Genomic DNA, 11,908 nt, shown 5'->3' with positions numbered 1-11,908 from the left:
ATGACTATGGCCGGGGGCAGGAGGGGACTGGTGGCCCCGCAAAACACATTTCTGGAGAATATCGTCCGGCGGTCCAATGGTAAGAGGTGCATTCGGATTTCGGTGGCCCAGGCTTTTTATCCTTGTCTTTATTGAGACGCCTCCCGCCGCCGCGCGCCCGCAGATGCAGCAGAAGCCCGCAGCTCTGCTGGGAGCCGCGGCGCGGGCGCCCGGGCTGCGTCGCGGAGGCAGGGAAAGGTGGGCAGGGCGGGGCGGGGTCTGATGGGCCCCTGTCCCAAGAGGAGAGCTCTCCTGGGACGCCTTGCGGGCCTTCCTCGCGCCCTCTCGGTCTCATCTCCAAGGGAGCGTGACAGCGGATGAGCAAAGTACAGGGAAAAGTGATGGGACGCTGGCCGCAGCAGGAGCGGCGGAGCGCTCCGCATCGGAATCGCCCGCCTCTCCGCGAAGGCTCTCCGGGCTCGGGCTGCTCCCCGAGGCGCCACCTCTGCCCGGGGAGAGCCGGCAGTAGAGACCTGCAACTAGAGGTCCCGGCCCCCTCGGAGTGGGAGGATGCGACTGTCATTCCTGCAGCTGAAAAGTCCGAGGTGTAGGGACGTGGGGACTAAGGGATGTGCCGTCGGCTGCCTGATTCAACCCTTAAACACCCGCCCATCCCTTTCGAGGTTAAGTTAAGGCTCGTAAGGGGCGGATGGTTTTCCTGGACTCGGTGGGAAGTGGAGGACACAGGTGGGGAGACGGTTAAGTGGTCACAGGTACACTATTTCTTCTCTTAGAAGCCCACAGCGGTGTTTTATGCCACCCTTAAGTCTTGCTCATCTGTAAATTCCCAAACTCACCAAGCCTGTAAATCGATCCGTTACCCAATAAACCGATTCTCAGCACTTATCGGTTTTCCTGCGGCATTAAGATGGAAAGTAGCAGGAAGCGCTGGGAGGCGAGAATCCTGGGAGGGAAAGGGAACGATTGCAAACGTCGTTCGAAATCACAGGGGAGCGACCCCGGCTGAAGCACTTGCAGAGCAAATAGGAGCCCGTGCAGGTGGAAGGTGCAGCGTACACCAGTTCATCAAACGGCTACACTGAGATACTCTTTGCAGCCTCCTGGACCCCTCTCCTTCCAGAAACAGATGACATTCTTCTACCAGGAGGACGTGAGGAGCTAACTCAGGAAATGGGTTTTAATAATGTGTAAATATTACGGTTTCAGAGCCTTAAGGAGCATGTGTTTAAAACGATGAGCTTCTATTTGGATTTAGTTAAGAATTCAGGGGAAGGGCATGAAAAGTTACTTATGCTACTAATACATACACTTTAATTAAAAACTGATTTAAGTTTATCTTATAAAAAAACTTATCAACAGCAAATCATCATGTATTATTTAAGCACTTTCTTAGGAATGATCATTTCTTTATTGTGTGCCTCTTAAGAATAAGAGGGTTTCTAGCCACTCACCTTTCCCTTCAAGGTTCCTAATGCAAACTAAGGTGGCTTTTAGGACAAGGTCACAGCCATTCCTGGGGATGCAAGTGGGTGATAATTGCTACATGAACAGCTGCAGTGAACTCTCATGCCATAAAAAGCTGGAGATGTTCATGGATTTTTAAATAAAATCACTATTTAAGAATTATTGTGCTGTTACTGCTATCGTTATTGGCCTGTTAGGGGGTAAGGAGACAATCTTGCCGATTTGGGGATCTCATTGTCAGTGACATCAACTTTCTTATAGATGTTAATGACAATTCTATTCTTTGGTGAAGAGGCAGTGTCCTTAAGTTAGAGGGGAAACCCTGTATCTAATATATACCGCGTCTGTTTTTGAGAAGTGATGAGGAAGAGACTCTTACATATTACAGTCACAAGGTTCCTTGGGTATATAGGAGGACCTTAAGAATCTTGGAGCTGAGAAGGCAGAATATCTTCTAGTTTAGTTGATCTTAGAGCCACTTCCCTCTGTAAGCCTACGTAGAATGTCAGTAGAATAAGTTTCTGGGAATATTTTTAACATTTGCATTTTCATTTCAGCACCAGTTCCAACAGTTTGATTTCAGTTAACCAACCAAACTAATGACATCAACAACAAAAACAAAACATCTTGGGAGAGTTGGATGCACTTTTAAAATTGTCTGTTATTTCAGAAGAAAAGGTTCTGATCTTGAAATGTGAGGTTTAAGCTTTTAGTGATCCCTTTCATATTATTTCCTGAACACAAGTGAATAAAAAATGTGTACTCTTAGAAATATTGCAATATCTGCATGCATTACATTATTTTACTGTGATGGAAAAAGTCTATTTAAAGATATTGATCTTCTCATCCTAAAATCCACAAGACTTTTTTGGAACATTACAGTATTAAAATAGCTTTTCACCTTTAAATAGCAATACTTTATGATCATTTTATTAGGTGTTTTTTCCCAGTGGTCCTGTGCAGTATTATTGTTCCTCTTTTACAGATCAGAAAACTGAGACTTAGGAATATTAAGTGATTTACTCAAAGTGGCAGAACAGATAGTGCCTGAGGCTGGTGTTCTTCACAGGATATCATACATCCTTTTTGCAGTATCATTGTAGTATCATTGTTTTTTCCAGCCCTTGTGACTTCGTCTGTGGAACTGTTTTCATCATCCTTAAAAAAAACTACTCATATTACATGCTAATGGATAATAGAACTGGCTGTATTTTGGGGGATTTGAATATCTGGTGTATGGAATATCATAGAACTGTAGGATGAGACAGACCTTAGATATTGTCTATTATATCTCTTCTTCCCCATCATCGCATAGGTAAAGAAATTGATGCAAGTGACTTTCCTCATATACTTAAGGTCAGAACTATGAGGTGCCAAGCCCCTTGACTCTAGTGTCATATTCTTTATGGTACACCATGCAAAAACTTTCCTTTTATTAAACATTATTTACTCTCAAGAAGCGTAATTTCCCAATGGAAATGAAATAAAATGTTATAACAACAAGAACAACATTTTGGCTCACAGCCTCACTACCACATACAAACATAGTAACAGAGCAAAGGAGAGGCTAATTATATTTCAAGGAAGTGCAGTCTTTTCACCTTTGGCAGTGGTTTAGCTGAAAGAATAGGCGAGATAACTGGCACTTAACATCTGTATGCCCTGCTATGAAGTACCAAGTCACTTTTCATAGAGTATCACTTTTGATCCTCATAAGCCAGCAGAGGAGGTTCAGTGTCTCCATTTTAGAGTTTAAGGAACTAAGCATCCTTAGGTTAAATGATGTACTTTCAGTTAGTAAGAGGCTGATCAGGGACTAGTCAGCAGTTGTTATTGGTTTATTCATTCAACAAAGATTTATTAAGTGTATTTATTGAACACTGGGGATATAGTGGAAAACAAGAAACCCTCCTTACATTTAGTAAGTTACAATTTAGTGAGACTTGGTCCAAGGTTCTTGCCCCTATTCTATGGTGTTGACTGGCTGCTAAAGAACATTTTAAAGGTGCTTAATGGTTTAGCTGGCAGGAAAATCTACTTTAACTTTCTTTGATACATTTTGAATAACATTTGAAGGAAAGATTTGATACTTATATGTTTTTTGGATGGTTGTAAGTAGTCAGCAGGAAGAATTAATACCCCAGATTTGATTTGATTTTGCTTATGATCATGTTGGTGACCATTTAAATTCCTATTGGCTTTGTTGCCACACAGGCAAAACCAGCCTGTTTCTCCTTATTTTCATGGTTGGAGAGTGTTGTTCCAGAATATTTTTTGATGGTTGCTTGAATCTGCAGGCACTCGTCATAATACTCACTGAAGCAAATAGGAGATCTGTCTTAGAAAGGCTGGCAGACCTTGGTGCCAGGAAACTACAAAAATATTACTCTAAATGGTCCCATTCTATGCAGAACATATGTTTTAGTGTTTGGGAACCTATATCAAACAGTTGTAGGTGCCAGTAAGAATCCATGCACGTGAGAAAGAGTGAAACGCAGTACATTTTGGTACAATTTATGTACATGTATAATTTACAGATTGCTAAATCAGCTGTGTTTTTGTATATGGTTAGGTTGATTCAGGTTGTTGAGGTAATTAGTTAACAAACAGGATGAGAGCCGTGGGTAATGTTGTGTCTCCTCATAGATGTGTTGAGTCATGGTAATATTTATAAAACAGAAAACTGGTTAAAATCTATTGTGGTTCTGGAGGGAAATGGATGATAATCTGGATTGTTACCAGCTCAGCAGAGCTTGTTTTCTCTTGCGATAGGTTCTAAGATAACCTTCAGCCATGGCTCAACTGCCTCTCTCTGAAAGTGTCGAAAAATTAAATCTATTGATTGATGTTAGCTGAGGGATTGAGAGGAGGAAGCCTTGTGATTTAACATAAGACAATAAAGTTTCCAAACTCTGTGATTTTTATGAAATCCATCTATGTTAATAATCTATTTTGAAAAAGTAGATGCATTTGAGGAATGCAGGTAAATTGAACCCTTGGCTTCATTCTTTCTGATGCCAGCTCTGCATTTATGGTTGGGCTTTATTTGGCGGTGGTTCCTTGAGCATTACCTTGAAGCTCTTCAATTCTTCCCCTCCCCTTTATTTTTGGTTAGTTAATGGCCTGTAAACAAACATTTAAAATCTGCTTTAGTTATTTATTCAAAGGAAACCTTCTCAAAGAGTGAGTATCTGCTTTGTCCATTTAGGATATTTGGACCATCGTTTGTGTTCTTCTCTCTCTAAGTGGCCCCGTCTATAACTGGTGAGAAAAAGAAATAGAATTACAGAATCTTAAGTCCAAAGGGACATTCTGTAGAATTCCTTTTCCAGTGTTTGAATCCTCTCCAGAACATCTCTCCCAATGGCTATCCAGCCCATGCTTGGCTAGCTTCAGTGATGGGACACTTTCTTACAAGGAATATTCTGTTTTTAAGCAACTGTAATTGTGAACTAGTTTCTTTCTTTTCTTTTCTCCTTTCCTCTTCCTCTTTCTTTTTTGTTGCTGTTGTTTGGTTTCACCAAAATCTGTCCTCTTATAATAGCTGCCACTCATTTGAGGTCTGCTCTGTGGAACGAAACTGACCTAGCCCACTGCTTTTTTTCCAGCTGTAACCTTTTCCTTTTTTTTTTTTTTTTAAATGTGATAATTATCTTGTCTTGGTTTTTTCCCTTGTTTTTTGTTAGCCTTTTAAAATTGTTTAATAGAAAGGCATGTAAAACAATTTTATATAGCTTCACACATTCCTATAAAGTGAATACTGTGTCATCACCACCTGTGTCAAGAAATAGAATCTTGCCAGTACTCCAGAAGCACCCTGGGACCCTTCCTGATCCCAACTCCCTTATTCTCTCCTGAAAGGAGCCACCCCCTATTTTATAGTGATCACTTTCTAGCATTTTCTCATCATTTTACCACTTCATTTTGCATTCCTGAACACTTGAGTTTATTTTTGTCTTCTTTGGAGCTTTATGTACATGGGATCATAAAGCGTGTATTCTTTTGACAGTTGGCTATGTTGTTGCGTGTACTATTGACTCATTTTCACTGCTGTATAAAACTTTTGCTATGACTACACCACACATTTTATTTATCCATTTAGCTCTTGATGGACATATGGGCTGTTTCTAGTTTTGTGCTATTAATGCTGCTACAAACATTCTTGCACATATCTTTTCGGGCATGTGGGCACATGTTTCTCTTGGGTATACACCTAGGATACATATGTTTAAATGTGGTAGATGCTGCCTGTCTTCCAAAGGGTTTGTATGAATTTACACTCCCACCAGCAGTGTGTGAGAGTTCCCATTACTCCACGTCCTTGCCAACATTTGGTATTTTCTCCTTTTTTTCTTTAATAGTGATGTTTCCCAAACAATCTAATAACCAATAAAATGGTGTCATTTAGGGTTATGTTAGTAGTGAGCACATGATCAAAATGAAATGAAAACAAAACATGCTCTTGTCCTTGGGAAGCATCAGCATCTACTGTGTGTTTAAACATTCCCACTGTGTGAACTCCCTCACACGTGATCGTAAATGACGTGAAAGGCTTGAACAGTTAGAATAGGTGCAAAGGGCACATGCAAGGGTGGGTTTTTTTTTGGGGGGGGTTTGTCTTTTACTTGGTCTTTTTTTTCTTTTATTTATTTATTACAAATATTCATGAGATACAAAGCTGATTGTCCCCCCTCCTGCCCATGATGTGGGGGCCAGATTCATACTGCGGGCATATCCATTACCAGAAATTACTTTTGTATCCTTTGCCCCCTCCCAATTATCCCCCAACCTCCCTCCCCTTCCCCCTCTCCCCTCAATTCCAATTTATAGCCCTAGGAATGTTCCCTCCCTCTGTTGGATCATGGCACTACTGTGGTCTTTCTTTCCTGCCTTCCTTTCTCTCTTAGCTCCCACATATGAGTGAGCACATGCGGTATTTATCCCTCTCTGCCTTCCTTGTTTCACTCAACATAAGTTTTTCCAGGTTCATCCATGTTGTTGCACATGGGAGTATTTCAATCTTTTTCATGGCAAAGTAGTATTCCATAGTGTGTATATACCACAGTTTCCTTATCTAATCATCTATTGATGTACATTTAGGTTGGTTCCATATCTTGGCTATTGTTAACAGAGCTGCAATAAACATGGGAGTGCAGCTATCTCTTTGATGTGATGATTTCCATTCCTCAGGATATATACCCCCAAAAGGGATTGCTGGATAATATGGAAGATCTATCTGTAGTTGTTTGAGAAAACTCCAAATTGTTTTCCAGAGTGGTTGTACTAATTTACAGTCCCACTAACAGTGCAGTAGTGTTCCCTTCTCTCCACATCCTTGCCAGCATTTGTTATTCACCATCTTTTTGATCATAGCCAGTCTAACTGGAGTGAGGTGGTATCTCAATGTGGTTTGAAGTTGCATTTCCCTGATGAGTAGTGATGTTGAGCATTTTTTCATGTATCTGTTGGCCATTTGTGAGTCTTCCTTTGAAAAATGTCTATTCAGCTCCTTTGCCCATTTTGTAATTGGGTCATTTACTTTTTTACTGTATAATTGCTTGAGTTCTATGTATATTCTGCATATTAGTGGGGGTGTATGTTTTTAGGAGATTCATTTTCTTAAACTGAGAAACAATAAACCCTGGAGACAGAGATTCTGTAAGAATTAGAGCTAGAAGGGAGAAGGAACAAGGAAGTGAGTGATTTATATTTGTTTCAGTAAAAGAAATAAAACAAAATGACTGAAGGGATGGCCCAGATTTAGTGGAGGAATCAAAAAATCAAAGGAAAATTAAGACAAAAAGCAGAGGCTAGTTGTGGTTCAGTTTCATAGGCATGGCGGGTCCCCTATGTGCCTGATACTGTACTAGAGACTGGGAATACCAAAACGAGCGAGATTTTTGTGACGTTGGGTCTCACAAGAAGTCCAGGATGAAGACCAACGTGCATTGTAAACCTCTCTGGAGATTTAAGAGATGTTGTACTGGCTTAACACTTACTACATATTTTCCCCTTATAAACACCTCACTCAAAATTATTCTTAGATTTTATAGCTATTCCTTTTTTTTTGTGAGGTTGGATGTGGGATGACCAGATCCCGTAAGTGAATTAAAAGAAGATTGCAGAACGTGTGAAGCTTTGTTTTGAATGGTTGAGGTTTCCTGAAAAAACCCTCATTCTTCTGGGAATGTCTTCTTTGCCGTGTCGTCTTGGGTTGCTCGTCCATTGTTGCAGTTTTCAGCATATCCTAGATGCTGGGATTTGCTCGATGCTCTGGTTGTTCTCGATGCAAGTGCAGTCTTGCCGAACAGATGGCAGTCTGGCCAACTTCAGCATCCCCCTCGGCTCTCGTGGACTCTGCTCTAACAGTCAAGCACTGCTATTAATGACAAAACTACTTAAAATTCTTCTGTTTGGGTATTATAGAGTTATGCCAATGTTCAGTTTGCTTACTCATACTAAGATTATTCATTACGGAAATTAAAATGACAACTCTTTTGATCAGTTGTATGTTGCATAAAACTGATGTTCTGAAATTATCTGAGTTAGTCCTCTAATTAGTAATGTACTTATTAACCAAGAGTGCCTCAAAACCACCATTTCTTTTTAAAGGTTCTGCAGTGTCATCAGGTGCTTCTGTAAAGAAGAGAAATGGCCTCTCATTTCCACCTTCATCCCCTAAAGCAATGATGTAGGCATCCTCCACTGGCATTCTCAGAGTGCTGGAGTCAGCATTTGAAAGATGATACTAGATTGGTAACTTTTACCAATGTTTATCTCCTGCTTAACTTGGTTTATGTTGAATAAATTTGGAAAATGTAACTTAGACTAGAACTTCATGACCGTGGCAAAGAGAACGGAATTAATTTGAATGATAAAACATTATTTATTGCCATTCAATGGATTTTTAAGTTTTTATTTTCTTTGCTTTTGTTTCCTCTCAGCGTCATTGGGACTGAATTGGTTATGTAGAGTTCTACTATGCTGCTACCGTGAAGCTTGTTCTTTGAGACTTATATGGGCTAACGTACTTTGTCCCTACAGCCACTTGCTCTTCTTTCCAAACTGTTCTGTGTCCTGGGAGGCTGACCTGTATAGATTACACCTGTAGGATCCCTCACTTTCTTCTGGCTCCTGGTTGGTGTCAGCATGTGGGGCGCACCACATGAGACAGGAGGGAGGAGAGAGGTTGGGGTACTTATTCTCTTAGTTCCCTTCCTGCAAGGTCATTGTAGCCTGTTTTCCCTGGGTTAAAGGTTACATCTCTGGCTCGCTCTCTTTGGGTGTGAGTAGGGTTGGGAGGCTTAAAGCTTCCAGCTGTTACTAACCCTGGAGTACCCCACTATCCCTTGAGGTTTTCCTCACTGGTGTGCAGGAGCAGGCTGCAGCTGGCTGGTACTGCCTCTCAACATCTGGTTACATGTTGCTTCCTGGTTAGCTCAGTTGGTTGGAGCACAGTGTTATAACACCAAGGTCAAGGGTTCAGATCCCCATACTGGCCAGTGCCAAAAAAAAAGAGAAACACATGAACATTGGATTACATGCATCTCTTCCCTATTCCTGGTTCAGGGACTTCACCTAGGTAGCTTGAAATCTGCCTTAGAGGAAGTATTTTTACACCTTAGAAATTGGAAAATGCTGTGTATCAGGGCTCTTTTCCTCCCAGAGAGTTGGTTTACCAGCACACTGCTGCCTGCACTTCATCCATGCCTTTGTAAATGGTTGCTTTATTAAACACTCCTTAAATTACCCAATTGAGTGTGTCGTATTTTCCTGCTGAGACTCTGACTGATTGAACGAGTTACTCATTCTCTGGATGAAGTAGTTTCTCAGCCTTTTTCCAGACCAGCATCAGTCATGGGGGTGAACTTGGTGAGGGGATGTGCATTTAGGTGCTCCTTTCAAGACACAAGAAACACCTGTGTTCTGCCTGATGAAGGCAGCAGTGACCTGCCATTGCTTTTCAGTTCAGTGATTTGGTCACCTACAGGTATGATGAAATAATTTCATGTTCCTTTTCCATCTATGTTCAGTTTCATAATCTCAGAAGTCAAGAAAGAGCATAATTAAACTGGGAGTTTATAAGAGACATTAGAAGCCAGCTAATACTAGTTATAACCACCAATTATAGTTATTGGTTATAATCATGACCTTGGAAAATTAAATAGCCTTTCTCACCTGTATGCCTGGCTGTGTGCCAGAGGTTTTATATGCCTCTTCTCTAATTTTTACTCTATTCAGTAGGTACTCTCATTATTTCCATTTTACAAGTGCAGAAACTGAGGTTTAAATATATTAAGTAAATTGCCTTACGTTAATTTCTAGTAGTAGAATCTCTAGAAACTTATTAGAAAGTGCACATTCTTGGGCCCTACCTCATACCTAGTGAATCAGAAACTCTGAGAATGGGGCTCAATTATCTGTTTTTAATAAGACCTCCGGGTAATTCCTATGGACATCACAGTTGAAGAATCACTGCTTTAGAGACAGTTCCATCCCTTTCTTTATTTGTGAGATAAGTGCTTGGCTGACAAGCATGTATGGATGAACGAGGGTGTGTGTGGGAGTATGGATGGACTTTTTCTCTATTGACTTTTTAAAATTTGTTGATTTTTAATGGACACGTTTTGATTGTACATATTTATGGAGCACAGAGTTATATTTAATACATGTACACAATGTGATGATCAAATTAGGGTAATTAGCATATTCATCATCACAAAAAATTATCGTTTCTTTGTGATGAGAGCTTTGCTTCTCTATTAACTTTAATTTAGTTTTCCAGTTTTTGCTCACATCCTGTTCCTGCCCTGTGCAGTAGCTAGCATTTCCAGGTCCTCAGGCTCTCCAGGGACCTGCTGGGCCCATCAGCCCCTTTGTTGGCCAGATCCTTCTGGAATTTTGAAGCCATGGCTTCCTTTGCCACAGACCATCCTCCATCTACCTTTCATCTCCCGGAAACTGACTGAGCTCCTGTCTGCTGGTATCTACCTTTTCTTTGTTGTCGTGGGTATATTCCTCTCAATTTCTCAGTCATCATTCAAGAATGAGGAAATAAATGTGTACGTTCAATCTCCATTTTGAAACGATAACTGATACTCTTTAAAGAAAGAGGTCCTACATTTTAGTCACCCTCCTTCTGTCAGATGAAATGCCACTTTATACGTTCCCACCTTGCTAGAACACTCAGGAATCGTGCTCTGGCCGATCTCACTGAATGTGCCCCTGTTCTCTGTCATTGTCTTCATGTAAAATGCCTCCTCTCCTCTAGCTTGTCTCCAGTAACGCTCTGGTAGTGCCTCCCTACCTCTCCCTTGTCTCCAGTATTGCTTCTGTCTGGATTTTCTGGTTCTCCTCTTCTCTCTCAGTGTCCGCGTCTGGCTCTGGTCCCACTCTCTCCTCACTGTCCTGCACTCTGTCCAGCGGTCTTGCATGCTCTTGGTCTCTCACTCACTCTCTGGGTCTTGCTGTTGGTCTTTTGCTCTTGGGTGCCCTTTCTTTAGCTCAGACTCATGCTCTCGCACTCTGTTGGCTTGTGTCCCTTCCCCGTGCCCATGTTGCTCTAGTCTCTCACTCTCTCCTCTCTTCTTTATCTGTCCATCTTCCTTCCTGTCTTTGCCTGTCATTGACTGTGCCGCTGTCTGTCTGTGTTGCTACCTGTCTACTCCCTGCCATCTATCTTCATCACTGTCTCTGCCTGTGGTTGCTGTCTGTCTCTGTCACTGTCCATCTGTCCGTGTTTGTTTTCTGCCTCTGTAATCTCTGCCTCTAACTGTCTATCTCTGCCTTGTCTGTCTCTGTCCGAGTCTCCCTTCATGTGGCCTCCGTTGCTGCTCCCTGCGTGTCTGTATGAGCTCCCTGTTTCTCTCTCGAGACTGCCTTTCTCCATTGACTCACCAGCATGTACGTGGTCAAAGACGTCTGATCAGGTCTATAGACCTCTCAGCCTTTGTGTCTTAGTTTTTGTTCTATAGAGAGAATCTAACGGGTCTTGCCCTGACTGTGGGTTGTTTGGCCTGTAGTCCACTCCTGGTATAGTCTTCCGTGTCTGGGGCCTGGGTGGGGAGCAGGATAAGGAGGTATGTGATATGTAGGGTGGGGCAGGTAAAGCTAGACTTGGAAGTGGGGTATAGCTTTCAAATTGGTCCCCTGCACTCCCCCATGCCTGGGACAACGTACGTACTCACATAGGCATTGCATGAAACTGAGCTGCTCTGAAATCCCTTTCATCCACTCTGGTGCTATATCTTATCTTTACTAAGAAAGTTTTAAAATAACATAGGAGACAAATGTAAGACTGTAAAAGAAAAACAAAACCTTTTTTTAGTACTAGTTAATATTTTTATATTGCTTACTTTGAGTCACTTTTTTTTTGATTCTGGGAATGAATTTTTTTGTGTTATTCAATGATGAGCTAAGGATGTTAAGAAATTATTATTACTAT

General features: G+C 41.5%; 1 protein-coding gene across 2 annotated transcripts in view; it reads left to right on the top strand.

Annotated features, from left to right (window-relative positions):
- Positions 1–11,908, top strand: part of KCNH1 (potassium voltage-gated channel subfamily H member 1) — a 424,549-nt gene continuing 412,641 nt past the window's right edge. For both annotated transcript variants that reach the window (XM_063114370.1, XM_063114369.1), the window contains exon 1: positions 1–79. In XM_063114370.1, coding sequence (XP_062970440.1) covers positions 1–79 — 79 coding nt within the window. The remainder of the gene's footprint in view (positions 80–11,908) is intronic.

The sequence above is a fragment of the Cynocephalus volans genome, chromosome 11 (genome assembly GCF_027409185.1).
Source record: "Cynocephalus volans isolate mCynVol1 chromosome 11, mCynVol1.pri, whole genome shotgun sequence".
In the NCBI taxonomy this organism is placed as follows: domain Eukaryota; kingdom Metazoa; phylum Chordata; class Mammalia; order Dermoptera; family Cynocephalidae; genus Cynocephalus; species Cynocephalus volans.
This window is presented reverse-complemented; position numbering and strand designations above follow the sequence as displayed.